This window comes from Tenrec ecaudatus, chromosome 9 (assembly GCF_050624435.1).
Source record: "Tenrec ecaudatus isolate mTenEca1 chromosome 9, mTenEca1.hap1, whole genome shotgun sequence".
In the NCBI taxonomy this organism is placed as follows: Eukaryota; Metazoa; Chordata; class Mammalia; order Afrosoricida; family Tenrecidae; genus Tenrec; species Tenrec ecaudatus.
In genome coordinates, this window is record NC_134538.1 from 71,302,511 (window position 1) to 71,315,417 (window position 12,907).

The window sequence follows — 12,907 nt, forward strand, 5'->3', positions numbered from 1 at the left end:
CCCAGAGAGCGGCTGGTAGGTTTGAAATACTGGCCTTGTGGTTAGCAGCACAATACATAGCCCACTCTCTCTTTGAATAATGTTTTTCTTCTCAGCTACACATAAGTCATCTAGGGAACCTAGTCATTACCTCACTGCCTTAAAAATGCCTACCCCGAGGATACTGAAACACATGATCAGCTAATAAATAATCTGGATATTGTTGCTTTTCTTAAACGTCAGTAACGTATTTGTACTAGGCTATTCTTATTCTATTAGTTTTCTCACTAACACGGTACCATCTTCAAAGACATGGGGAGTCGCTGGTACCTCTTAGCTTGGGGAGCAATCGTTTACTCTGTTGTGAAGCATCAGCAGCATTGACAGCTCAAGACTTACTTTGTGACACAGAGCGTGTCTCTGCACTGACTGACAAGGGTCTCCCGGTCATCTTCTCTCTGTGGTCGCACGGTAATTAATTCAAAAGTGTTGCGTCTCGCACAAAACTCTCGGTTGGCTGGTTCTATCTGGCGACTGGTACAATTGGCCAAATTTATCCTTCCTAGTGGAGTCTTTAAATTGAAAAAAATTAATAGTGGAAAACAAGATTATGTTAGTACACATTAAGCAATATTTAAAATGGCAAAGATTAAGATTAAAAAGCTATGGATTTAAAATTTCTAATCAAAATCATTTTACTTAGGCAATACTATTCAGTTCTTTAAAAAACAAGGTACAATTGTTCCTATTACCTATACAAAATCCTATTACCAAATTTCAGAATGAAAGTCAATATATTCCTATGGATAGTTTTCCTTTATTGTTTTATCCCAGACTTAGATAAATCAAATGTCTAATACAGTATAAAACTGAACAACATATTTATAATTTAACAATGACAATTGAATAAACATTACAGAACATTCCATGAGAATATAGGAACAAAGACAAGCCTTAAGATATTTTAACAACGATCAAATACCGTATATACTCGAGTATAAACCGGTCAAAGAACCTAATTTTACCACAAAAACCGGCATTAAGAATGTGCTGAAAAACTAGGCTTACACACGAGTATATATGGTAATTGCAAGGCATGGGCTCTTTGGGGGCCTCATATAAAACCACCCCCGAGCAGTTCAAATTTTCCTAGGCTTTAGTCCTTCCAGGAGCATACTGCCGGGTCTTCTCTCCTATGGAGTGGTTGAATGGGCTCTAGCCCTCAACCTTTGGGTGCAAAATCAAGTACTTAAGCATTATTCTACCAGGGAGTGGGTCTGAGCCCAAAGCGAACTCAACACCACAAAGTCCATTCCGACTCATGGCGGCCCCATAGGGCAGAGAACTGCCCCTGGGGGTGACTGAGGCTCTCAATCTTTCCAGGAACAGAGAACCTCGCGCTTCTCCCACAGAAGAGCTGGTGGGTGCGAACTGCTGACCTCTCACTGAGTAGCCAAGGCACTATCCACTAGGCCACTTAGGCAAGAGATAAAACATAAAATTTTATTCAACTACTCAAGCATTCCTCACTTTATCGAGCTCCCCTTTACTGCACCTCCCAGATACGGCATTGTTCGCCTATCGAAGACCCGTGGCAGCCTGTGGCAGGGCCAGCAAAGCCATTTCCCAACACCGTGCGCCCCTCGTTAGACCTTTTCTGGACGCCACTGCACAGTGAACAAAATACCCTAGCGTGTTTACTTTGAAATGCACCGGGGAACCAAAATATTCACATGACTTGTTTCACTGCGACATGTTATTACATTATCTGGAACCAAAACTCGGAGTATCTCCACGGTTTACCTCTTCCCCCTTCCCCACGACTGGTCGCACGACACAAAAACAAGGCTCAGGAAAATGAACATTAAGCAGCCCTACCAACATTACCTTTCGTCTCTCGTCGTCTGGATATGTCCAGTAACAGATACAGTTTCCAGAGAGGACGCACCATCGCCGATGCCAGGCACCAAAACCACTCACATCTTCAAAGATGGTCTGCAAACGTCAATCACACAGTGATGTTGACAGAGTTCATATTCTAGCATCTAATTGCATGTCTTTTCCATAGTAATGAAAAGTTATCCTACATTTTCAACACCATCTAGAAGTCTCCAGGAACTTCTGGTTATCAAAACCCAAAGAGGTTGTATGTGCCACTAATAAAATGGTAGATAGATAGATAGATAGACAGACAGAGATAGATAAAATAAAACCCAAAGAGATATTTACCTAATTTCCAACTCTTTTGAAGCATGGTATGAACTTTTTCTGTCCCAAACCCCCTGCCATTGGGTCAATTCTGACTCACAACCACACCACATAAGGTTTCTGAGCAGTTGCCATCACAGAAAGCCACGGGAGTAGCCATGAGCCAGCAGGGCCGCGACGGCAGTGGGTCTCGTCTTTGTAAATCTTTATAGGGGCAGATAGCCTCAGACTTCCCTCGTGTTCCTAACTAGCCTCCCCTTTCATAGCATTGTTCTTTAACTGCAGCATTATAAGAAAACATCACATCTTGTATATTTTAAAACGTACTGATAGAGCTTATTGAACGAGATTGGCAATTTTACTCATGAGGACCAAACGAGATCAGAAGAGTCCCCCTAGCTGCTCCACAGGAGAACGAGGAGGCTTTCCACGCCCAGAACGAGCTACAATCGTGGAAACCACAGGGCCAGTCCTACGCTGTCCTGTGGGGCAGCTAAGAATCAGAATCAACTCGACAGCTGTGGGTTTGGAGCTTGAGCAGGGAGTGTAGGCCAGCGGCTCTCAACCTGTGGGTCACGACCCCTTTGGGAGGGGTGTCAAACGACCCTTTCACAGGGGTTGCCCGATGCGTAACAGTAGCAAAATTACAGTGATGAAGTAGCAACGAAAACAATTTTATGGCTGGGGGTATCACAACATGAGGAACTGCATTACAGGGTCGTGGCATTAGGAAGGTTGAGACCCACTGGCATAGGCCTTGATAGATTCTATGACACCCACATCAGAATCCCATACTCACTGGTGGGTACCCAGAACCCTGGGAGGCCTCACCTCCTTGCAGCCAGGCCTTGGTTACTTTTCCAGGCAAGAGTGCAATGTACACCCAGAGGCAGACACAGCAACGGAGTAAACGAAGGAGGAAGCTCTGGACGAGGTAACGAAGAGCACCTGGATTTCCCCCCATGGAAGTGCAAGCAGGAGGGATCAGAAGCTGCTTGCCACCCTCAGGCGTTTTTCAGCTGCAGTCCTAAGAGAACCTAACGTATTCATCTAGGAACCATTGTGACAGAGCGCGTTTAAGTCCTGTTGAGTCCTAATGACCCCACGCGGCCCAGTGTCCAGGAGGGATTTCTAGGCTGTCCCCTCTGCGATCACCAGTTGGAACTTGCATTTAGGAAGAACTGAGTGCTTAACATGGTGCCCCACAGCTCCATGTTAAAGACCACTTTACAAGGTCAAATGCAACCATCGTGGACACGTGGACACCAGGGATCGGTGAGCCTTCCTCTGTAAAGAGCCAGAGTTTTAATAGAGTTTAATAGTTTTAATCCAGTTTGGGGCCCTGCAGACCCTATCACAACTACTCAGCTCAGCGAGGGCAGCAGGTACACAAATGACCTGGGCCTTCTAAACAAAACTACAGAAACTGCCTTCAGGCCAAACGCTACCCTGGTAGAGTTCTGGATGCATTTATGCTTCTCCCCTTTAAATCACAGCAACGACCCTTCTGATTGCTTAATAACCAGCATTAATCTTAGACATATTTATTCAGTTCGTGCTGGCCACACCCATTCAAAATGTGCCATGTCAATATTTCCTCATCTTTACACTAGCCCTAAACTGATTCATGACCTTCATTCCCAAAGAGGCAGCTGGCAGTAGGAATCCAATCTCTAGCCAGGGAGGAAAATTACTTCCTGCGCAGAAATGTTTCCATAAGCAATCAAAGCCTCAAATGTCCTGGCCTCTCCTCCAGTCAGTTCCCCTCACACCCACTCTGTTACCCCTAAGGCAGGTCTGCCCCTCTCTAGGCACCACTGTTCACAGCCACTCAATCACCAGAGAAAGGACGAACAGCTTTAGAACAAACAACTCGCCAGCACCCTCCTGTGTTAGGTCCAGCCTTTAAATCATAAATACAAAAGGAACTTTTCAATGGGCAAGAACAGCGTATTATTATTACACTGTAACCCAAGAGGAATAAGAAATGGGCAACTTTCTCATTTTTATAGCCAAGAAAACGGAAGCCAGAGGAAATTAAATGACAGCGCAGAATCACACGGCAGATTGGAGCTCACCCGAGCTCACCCCTGTCTGAACACCCAGAATTCTTTTTTTTTTTTTTGGCTGTTCATCAACTTAAACAAGGATGAACTAACACCATCTTAAACCCATTCCTCAAGTCTTTGGTCGATAGTCTCCGTCCCGCCAGCTGTCCCAATGCCCAGGAATGAAAAGGAAACAGAGTACCTTTATTCTCAATTACTGCTTCTATCTTCTCTTTCTGAAACCATGCTGTAACTAATCCTAATAAGTGATTTTTGCAATATACCCCATAACCGAGTCAATAAAAATCTCCCAAAAAATGTCATGGTTAGAAAATATTCTATATTACAGTGCATTTTAAAAATGAAAATACAGCAAAAAAAATTTAGTACAGAAATGGATAAGATGCTGTGTTTATTTTATTTCATCAACTATTGAGGGTTTTAGCTACGTGTGCCCGCATGTATAGGCACGCACATATACACGGGGCTTCATTTTTGTTATCTTTTTATAAAGGACAGTTCTGTTATAAAACCCTAAGCTATTTCTTACAGCATTTTTAAATGTGGGTGCATTACGAATGGGCTAGAACCGTGTTTCCCAAAGTGGGTGCTCCTGCCCTAGAGGGACCTTGGGATGATCCAAGGGTGCTGAAGCAGACCCTACACTTTATCCTGCATTATGGGCTGTGGCACAAAACTTTTCAACTGCCACGAGAGCACTGAGTAATATTTTTTTTTCTGAAGAGGGAATGGTAAGCCAAATAAGTTTTGGAACACAGTTAGTTTTCAGGACAAAGTAAACTTGTAGCGACCCAACAATCTAGTTAAACGACCAGCTCTAATATGAAATAGGTCAGATTATACGAATGAACTACCTCCACGAGAGGCCATATCCTATGCTAAAGTGCCTAAAGTAGGGAAATATTTCTATTAAAAGAAAAAGGCAATAGGTAAACACAGTTTTCATATCAGAAAGTTCTAAAATGGTCTTCCCAAAAACATCCAGTGCCACCTGCTGGATTTATACAAGCAAAAAAATCCCCAGAACACTAACAAGGAAGAAATAAATGTGTTCCGTATTGGAGTGATGATAAGTCTTCTCCGGCCAACCAAAATGTGGGGGATGTGTGCTTTCCTCACAGCCTACCTCTTCCTGTCTGCATCCTTGGGTAGTAGCAGCCAACCGTGTAACCTGCCTCGTCTCATTCAAATTCTTGCTTCAGAGATACCCCTGAGCTACTAGGCTCTGTTTCTTACTTGCAATCTTCTGTGTGTTCTACACATATTTTTCCTCCTCTGAAAATGTCGAATGCAGCAAAAACTCAATGCCATGACCTGTGGCTGAGGTCTTCCCACTCTCAGGACCTTAAGCCAACGGGTCCTCTAACCTCAACCTCATCTGTCCGATTAGAAGCCACCACTCAAAGCAACTCACTGCCCTCCAGTCGATTCTGACTCACAGAGACCCAACAGGACAGAGGAAAAATGCCCCCGTGGGATTTGGAAACAAAATCTTCTCCAAAGTAGAAAGCCTCATTTTCCTCTCGTGGAGCAGCTGGTAGTTTCAAACTGCTGACCCTGTGGATAGCAGCCCAACACATAACCCACTCCTCCTACTCCTTGGGAAAAGATGCTTTCTACTCCCCAAACAGTTAAACTCCTGGAAACCAATAGGAACAGTTCGACTCTGACCTAAAGGTCACTCACTATGAGTCGGAAAGGACCGAATAGCAGTGAGTTTGAAAAGCCATTCAATGGCCTTAGTGAAATGCCAACAAAATCCTCATTTAGCCTACACGCCTCTGCAAGGACCACTCTACTCTCTCTTTTTCCTCCTCAGCAAAGTTTCTGAGAACTGCTCAGAGCGAACCCTCATCTCCCATTCACACTATATCCATTTGCAATCTAGCTTCACTCTGCGCAGTTCTCAGAAATGAAAGATCTAGCCATGGAAACGTCAATAAATCCAACAGTCACTTGTAGATTTGTAAAACTTGTCTTCCCGTGGCCACCACGACGCTAACATTTCCTCCCTCTGGTCGCGCTGGGACTGGGAATGCTCTTCCGAGCTCTGCCCCGTCCTGGGCACGTTCCTCTTGGTTCTGCCTGACTCACTCCCCTCAGGTTGCCTCTACTCCCTCTAAGCTGTGGTCTCAAACCTTTCCCTCCACGTAAATGTCCATCTTCAGTTGCAAACCCTCATTGTTTCAAGCATGTCTCTAGGAACCTAACACTCAGTTTGTTTAAAACGTACAACCTCCATCGGGGGTGGGCTGGAAGAGGTGGAAGGGTACTGAGCAGGGCGGTGGTTTACATTTCAGTAGGGATTTAGTTGTATAGGTATAAGATCGCCAAAACTCAAGGAACACACACTGCTGACGGAGGTACTTTGTTGCGTATAAATCTTATAAATATTCAGCTCGAGTTAATGGTGTGAATGTTGACATGTTTCAGGGAAAGTGTACTGGTATATACAGCATACACTGAAATTCTTCCTCACAATACGATGAGGAAAAAAGCTAGAGGAATGGCTAGAGAGGGGGCATGTGATAGAGTAAGAGATTAGCAATGAAACCAGGTGGTGCATTTATGGGTATTAAAGGAAAATTTATCAATATTGTATACTATTAAAACTTTCCACCATAATGTTGGAACTAAACTGCATACTTATTTCTCCCGAAAGGCCCATTCCGGTCACCTAGCAAGCTGTATACAGTGGGACCTAAACTTCAATGTGACTTCGACTTTCCTACCCCTAGATCCAAAAACATTCTACATTTGAAATGAGAGCACAGGCTGAGCAGACTGGGTTCCCTGGAGCCTCTAGGTGGTGCTCGGGCAGAGCCAACAGGTTGGCAGCCGGAGCCCACCCTGAGGCACCGAGGAGGAAAGGCCTAGAGAGCTACTTCCAAAACGCCACACCGTGCGGGAGTCAGCATCAACTCCACGGCAACCAAAATGCAGTCGAATCACTGGGGCCTGCCCCGGCCCTTCTGCATCGCTCTCGCGTCTCATGCAGAGGAATTCACGTCCCACATGGCCCGCACAATGATATTCCTCAACCTTACCTGTGATCATCGAGTTCCCGATGACAGCCTTTCAAGAGCATCTCATTGCCTTCAAGAGAAGGTCCAAACTCTCTAAAAGGCCTTTGAAGACTTGGCACCGTGTCCCTAAAGCTCTTATTATCTCCAACCATAAACACTGTGCTAAAAAGGGCAAACTCATTTTGGGATGGTTGAGTCTGACTACAGCAATGCTGCAGGATAAAGCAGAGCTGTCCTCAGCCCCACCGGGCTTCCCATGCTGCCAGTCTTTTTACGAACTGCCATATCTTTTGCTAATGAAGTTACCGGTAGGTGCAGACCACAAGCTTTCAGTTAGCAAGCCAGCGCTTCAGCCACTGTATCATCAGGGCTCATGGTCTCCTGGCTCTGCTGACTCTCACTGCCACCACTACAGCACCTCTACAGGACAAGTCGAACTGTCCCCACTTCACAGGGACTCTTTAGGATGGAGTAGAGCTGCTCCTTTGGGTTCCCCAGGGTGCAAACCTGTGTGGGAGCAGAAGAGCTTCATCTTTGTCCAGAGGACTGGCTGGTGGGTTCAGTCTGCCGAACTGCTGTGAGCCATCTAACGTTTAACCCACTGTCTCCGCAGAGCTCAGTGCTGTTGAGATCGGGAAGGACTTACCACTCTCCGGGAGCGATCTTCCTTTTCATCGATGGCACAGCGCCAAAAGGAAGAAACTTACCCCGGGCCATTGCACAAGCTTGCCTCCTTCTTCCTGACTAAACTGATAGCTGAGTGAGTTTACCAGAGGGAAGGTACTTCTCCCACACCAGCGACGGCACATCTTCTTCCCACAGCCAGCCAGTGGACTGGAACTGCCAGTCTTCTGCTTGGCAGATGAACACTTAACCACTGCACTACCCACCAGGGCTCCATTTACTTCTTCCAGTAGCCTCCTGTTTAAGCCCCTCCCCTCCCCAACCTCACAAGAGCAAGCTGGAGTCCTACCAACTGGCGCATGCAGCCCGCCCGCCCGGCTGCTACACGGCCCTTGGCTATCATTCGCAGAGCTCCCCGCCCAACTCAAAGCCCTCTGTGTGGAGGATTCTGTCTCTGTGGCCAATTATGTTCCCAACACCAGCCCAATGACCAGCAAACGCGAGTGTGCACAGATCTTCACTGAATAAATTTATCAACTAATGACACAGCTTTCAGTCCAAAGGTAAACAAAGTCTATCACAAATTTGTGAAACAGAAAAAAAGAAATGATCTTACTTACTAGAAAGCCTCTTTCTTCAACACTTGAATTCACTTGACACTTTATTTTTAAATAAATATGGCCTTCCAAAGGAGATAAGAAGGGTACCTGCAAAGAAAGGGGGTAAATTATTTGCCAAACAGTTTGACTCTTTGCTAATAAACCAGAAAGAGCGTGTACAGGCACCCTACACTTTTCCAAAGTTCACTTTTCTGAAAGGTCTACACCAGTGATTGTTTTTACTGGCCGTAAGAAAGTGGAAGAATGTCGTTTGTATGAAGAAAGCAAAACAAAACTAGCGTTCAGCATGTTTGGCAGCAGCACAGCCCAAGCTCCGCCCCTGGCACTCGACCCAGCGTCGCAGCAGAAAGCCGCCCAGGCTCGGGCCGGTCTGCGAGCACTCTGTGCGAGGGGGAGCTCAGGGTCTCTCTGTATTTGGTAGGTGACTTTTTGGGGATCTGAATTAAATCCCATAAAAATGAATGGTAACTGAGTTTCACTTTATGCCATTTCCGCTTCATAGGGACACTCTATTTCCGGATAGTGGAGGGTACCTGTATACACTTGAAATTGCAGTCTTTCCTGAAGCTGAGAGTAGAACCATAACCAAATCAAATTCACTGCCATCGAGTCAACGCCAGCTCACAGTGGCGCTGTCGGACAGGGTAGCGCTGCCCCAGTGAGTGTCCGAGATTGCAACTCTTTATGGGAGTAAAATGCCCTGGCACAGCTAGTGCTTTCCAACAACTGACCGTGCGGTCAGCAGCCCAATGCACAACCACTATCCCACCAGAGCTCCTAAGAGTTGAGCAGGTGGCCCAAAAATCGTGGGCCCTTAGCAAAAAATGCTTCTGAAGGATAAATTCATTTAAGGTATTTTTTTAAGAAGCAAAAGTTCTCAGTTCCAAATTAACATGAAAAAGAAAACATAATTTTAAGATGAAAATACACATGTTTATACATTCTCCACTAACAAGTGAAATTCCTATTGTATACATAAGAAGTATTCATCAGCGGAAGAATGTATCAACTGGCATATTCATACAATATCATTCAAAATTTAAAAAGGATTAATTACTAAGACACAAAACAACTTAGATGAATCTCAGAAATATGTTGAGAGAAAAACACTAATCTCAAACGTGTACGTATTCTTCCTGACGATTGCCAAGAGACACCCTTCAAATTGAACCTCAACTAACCTGCCCTGTTGTCATCCTCCCCCCGCACAACAGCTAGTTTCCACTGCATGGTATTTTTGCTACAAATTAAGAAGAGAAGGAACCCAAATATATGAGAAATTCCTTAGCAAACATTATGGGGGACGGTGGGCGTCAGAGCATTTGGGAACAACGGAATGAAAAGATAATGAAATTCCTAAGAAGTTTTTGAAGCCCCCCCCCCCCGTGTGTGTGTGTGTGTGCACGTACTGTTGACACTGCCACTGCCACCAAGACAGTCCCAATTCATGACAACCATACGTAGCAGAATAAAATGTCATCTTCATGTGGTGTGGCTTGTGTGTGTGCATGTGTACACACACATACATATACATACACATCACACATAATCTCAGCCGAATACAACAAAAACTTATCCGAGCAATCATTACCTAGCAAGCTGTATATAAATGAAAATAAACAGTCCTATAGTGGATAGAAGCCCCAGTGGCACAGAGATGATGCACTGGGCTGAGATCTGCATGGTCAGCACTTCAAAATAGCCAGCAGCTCCGCCAGAGGAAGACCGGGCGTCCGACTCCAATACACAGGTACGGGTTCAGAAACCCACAGGGGGTCGCTATGAGTGAGCAATGACTCGATGCCAGTGAGTTTGGGGTTTCCTTATTTGTTTATCATGTATACAGCATAAGGATATAAAACCTATATTTTAAGATGATATTTTTCATTAAATGTTCAATTTTACTTTCACTGAGGAACCTATAGGGCCATCAAGTAGGATAAGGGCTTCAGGAGGCAGGGATTAAAGTGGTGGGGTGGAGGTAAAAGGGAGACGAGGTCAAGGAGTCCAAGAAGAAAAAGAATGCCCGGACACTGATTGCGGTAGCAATCGTACAATTCTGCTTTCTGTTATTGAAGTATGGAATGATGTGTGTTAACTCCCAATTATTAATAAGAAAAAAAATTCCTTTCAGACATATGTTCAGTAATAAGGGCCCACACTCAACACAAGTGCGTGCAAGATATGCGGATGTTAAGATCCAGCAGAGAAAGCCAAGGCAGAGAGCCACCTTCCTAACTATGAGGGTCTAGAACGGCCTGACTCTGGACAGATTGCATGATTGTCAGAATGTGAGGACTCTTCACTCCCAACCCTGGCTGACACATGTACCTTTCCTCCACTAAACGTATCCCAAAGTGTGTGTGTGTGTGTGTGTGTGTGTGTGTGTGTGTGTGGTTTGTATGACGCACAGAAAGGAACTTCTTTAGGATACAAAAAGCCCCCAAAGGCCCCCTTCCAACAGTAACAGCAAGAAAACAACTAAAAATCCTATTTTCCTTAAATCATCCAAGAACTGTGCAAACCAAATACAAACAGACCCAATTCCAGTCAAGACTGTGCCCTTCCTAGATGAGCCAGACCGAGGGGCACTTTCTTACCTGGGGCAGCGAAGCAGGCTTGCCAGCAGCAAACTATCTTTGCAGGAACCAGGTGAACCTTTAGGTTGGCATCTGTACACCAATATCACACCTTAGGAATGTTTGTGCTTGCTTCTCTGATGCCTTAGACCAGTGGTTCTCACGACCCTTTAATACACTGCCTCATGTTGTGGTGACCCCCCAACCATAAAATTATTTTCGTTGCTACTTCATCACTGTCATTTTGCTACTGTGATGAATCAGGCGACCCCTGTGAAAGGGTCGTTCGACCCGCAAAGGGGTCGTGACTCCCAGGTTGAGAACGCTGCCTTCAAGGTAGGGATGTTTAGATCAATGGCTACTTTCCTACATTTTCCTCTCAGCTTTCTAGCCCTGCTTCCAGCTCCTAGCGTTGCAATAGCATACCCACTAATAGATGAATGGGCAAAGAAAATGAGACACACACGGAGGATGAGTGTTCAGTCACAGAGACGAAGTTCTGAGAAGTGTACGTATTATGCCACGGAAAAACCTTACAAACAATCTAAGCGACTTAAGTAAAAACAAACATAACTGATTTGTTGATTCTAGGAACCCACTGCAGTGCTATCAGGAGTGGAGAGTAGATGGAGGAGGAAAGGGAGTGGAGGGTGAATACTGACATTTTCTTTGGGGTGATATTATGGACTGAACGTGTGCTCCCAAAATACGTGTTAGACAATCAAGTCCCTAACCGTGTACACCAGCAGGGTACCCACAGTAAAGAGTTTTCAGCAGAGATTCCTGACTCAAGCAGACTAGGAAGAAGAGTCTCTTCATTTCCTAAAAATAGTCACTGAAAATCTTGTCAACAGTTGAACACTGGCTGATGTAGCACCAGAGGGTGAGCCCCTCAAGTTGGAAGACACTCAAAACCTGATGGGGAAGAATGGCCTCCTCAAAGCAGAGTCTAGATTGCTGACGTGGACGAAGCAAAGCTGTCGGGACCTGCACTGGCAAATGAGCAAAAATGGCTGCAACCTCCATTAATAACCAGAACATGGAATATAAGAGATACGAATCTACAAAACTGTCCAAAATTAAATGGAATTTAATTTAGTATACATCGAAATCCTCGACATAAATGAGTCAAAATGGACAGACACTGACCACTGCGAATCAGGTAGTCACGTGGTCTATTCTACAAGGAACGACAAATTCAGAGGGCATCTTTCCACATTATCAAAAAGAACATTTCAAGACCTACCCTGAAGTACTGTGTTGTCAGGGATAATAACCTTATGCATGTAAGGAAAACCAGTTTATAAGACTATTATTCAAATTTACACATCAATTACTAACCCCAAAGATGAGGATATTTAAAATTATACCAACTCAGGGTCTGAAATCATCAAACATATAATCAATATGCACTGACAATGACTGGTGATGATTGCAATGCAAAAACTGGAAACAAAAGAGAAGCATCAGCAGTTGAAAAATATGGCCTGTGGTAAGAAGAACGGGGAATGCAAGATAGAACTTGGCAAGAACACCTGACTCGTGGCAAAGACTTATTTCAACAGCATAAGAGATGACTACACATGGACGCCCTGATGAATGGAACACAAAGGAATCAGATCAACTACATATGGGGAAAGAGACAATGGAAAAGTTCAATCGGCCATAAAAATCAGGGTCACCTGGAAAAAAGACCATCGATTGCTCATTTGCAAGTTAAAGGTTGAAGCTGAAGAAAATTGTAACAAATCCATGACAGCCAAAATTCGACCAAGAGTTATTTTCCACCTGACTCTAGAGAT

At 44.7% G+C, this 12,907-nt stretch overlaps 1 protein-coding gene across 1 annotated transcript in view; it reads right to left on the reverse strand.

The window, feature by feature from the left end:
- The window catches only part of ANLN (anillin, actin binding protein), a 63,599-nt gene that overhangs the window by 3,322 nt on the left and 47,370 nt on the right, over positions 1 to 12,907 (reverse strand). Inside the window, exons 21-23 of the mRNA XM_075558191.1 lie at positions 8,527 to 8,613; positions 1,867 to 1,974; positions 379 to 551 (exon numbers count right to left, since the gene is read on the reverse strand). Coding sequence (XP_075414306.1) covers positions 379 to 551; positions 1,867 to 1,974; positions 8,527 to 8,613 — 368 coding nt within the window. The remainder of the gene's footprint in view (positions 1 to 378; positions 552 to 1,866; positions 1,975 to 8,526; positions 8,614 to 12,907) is intronic.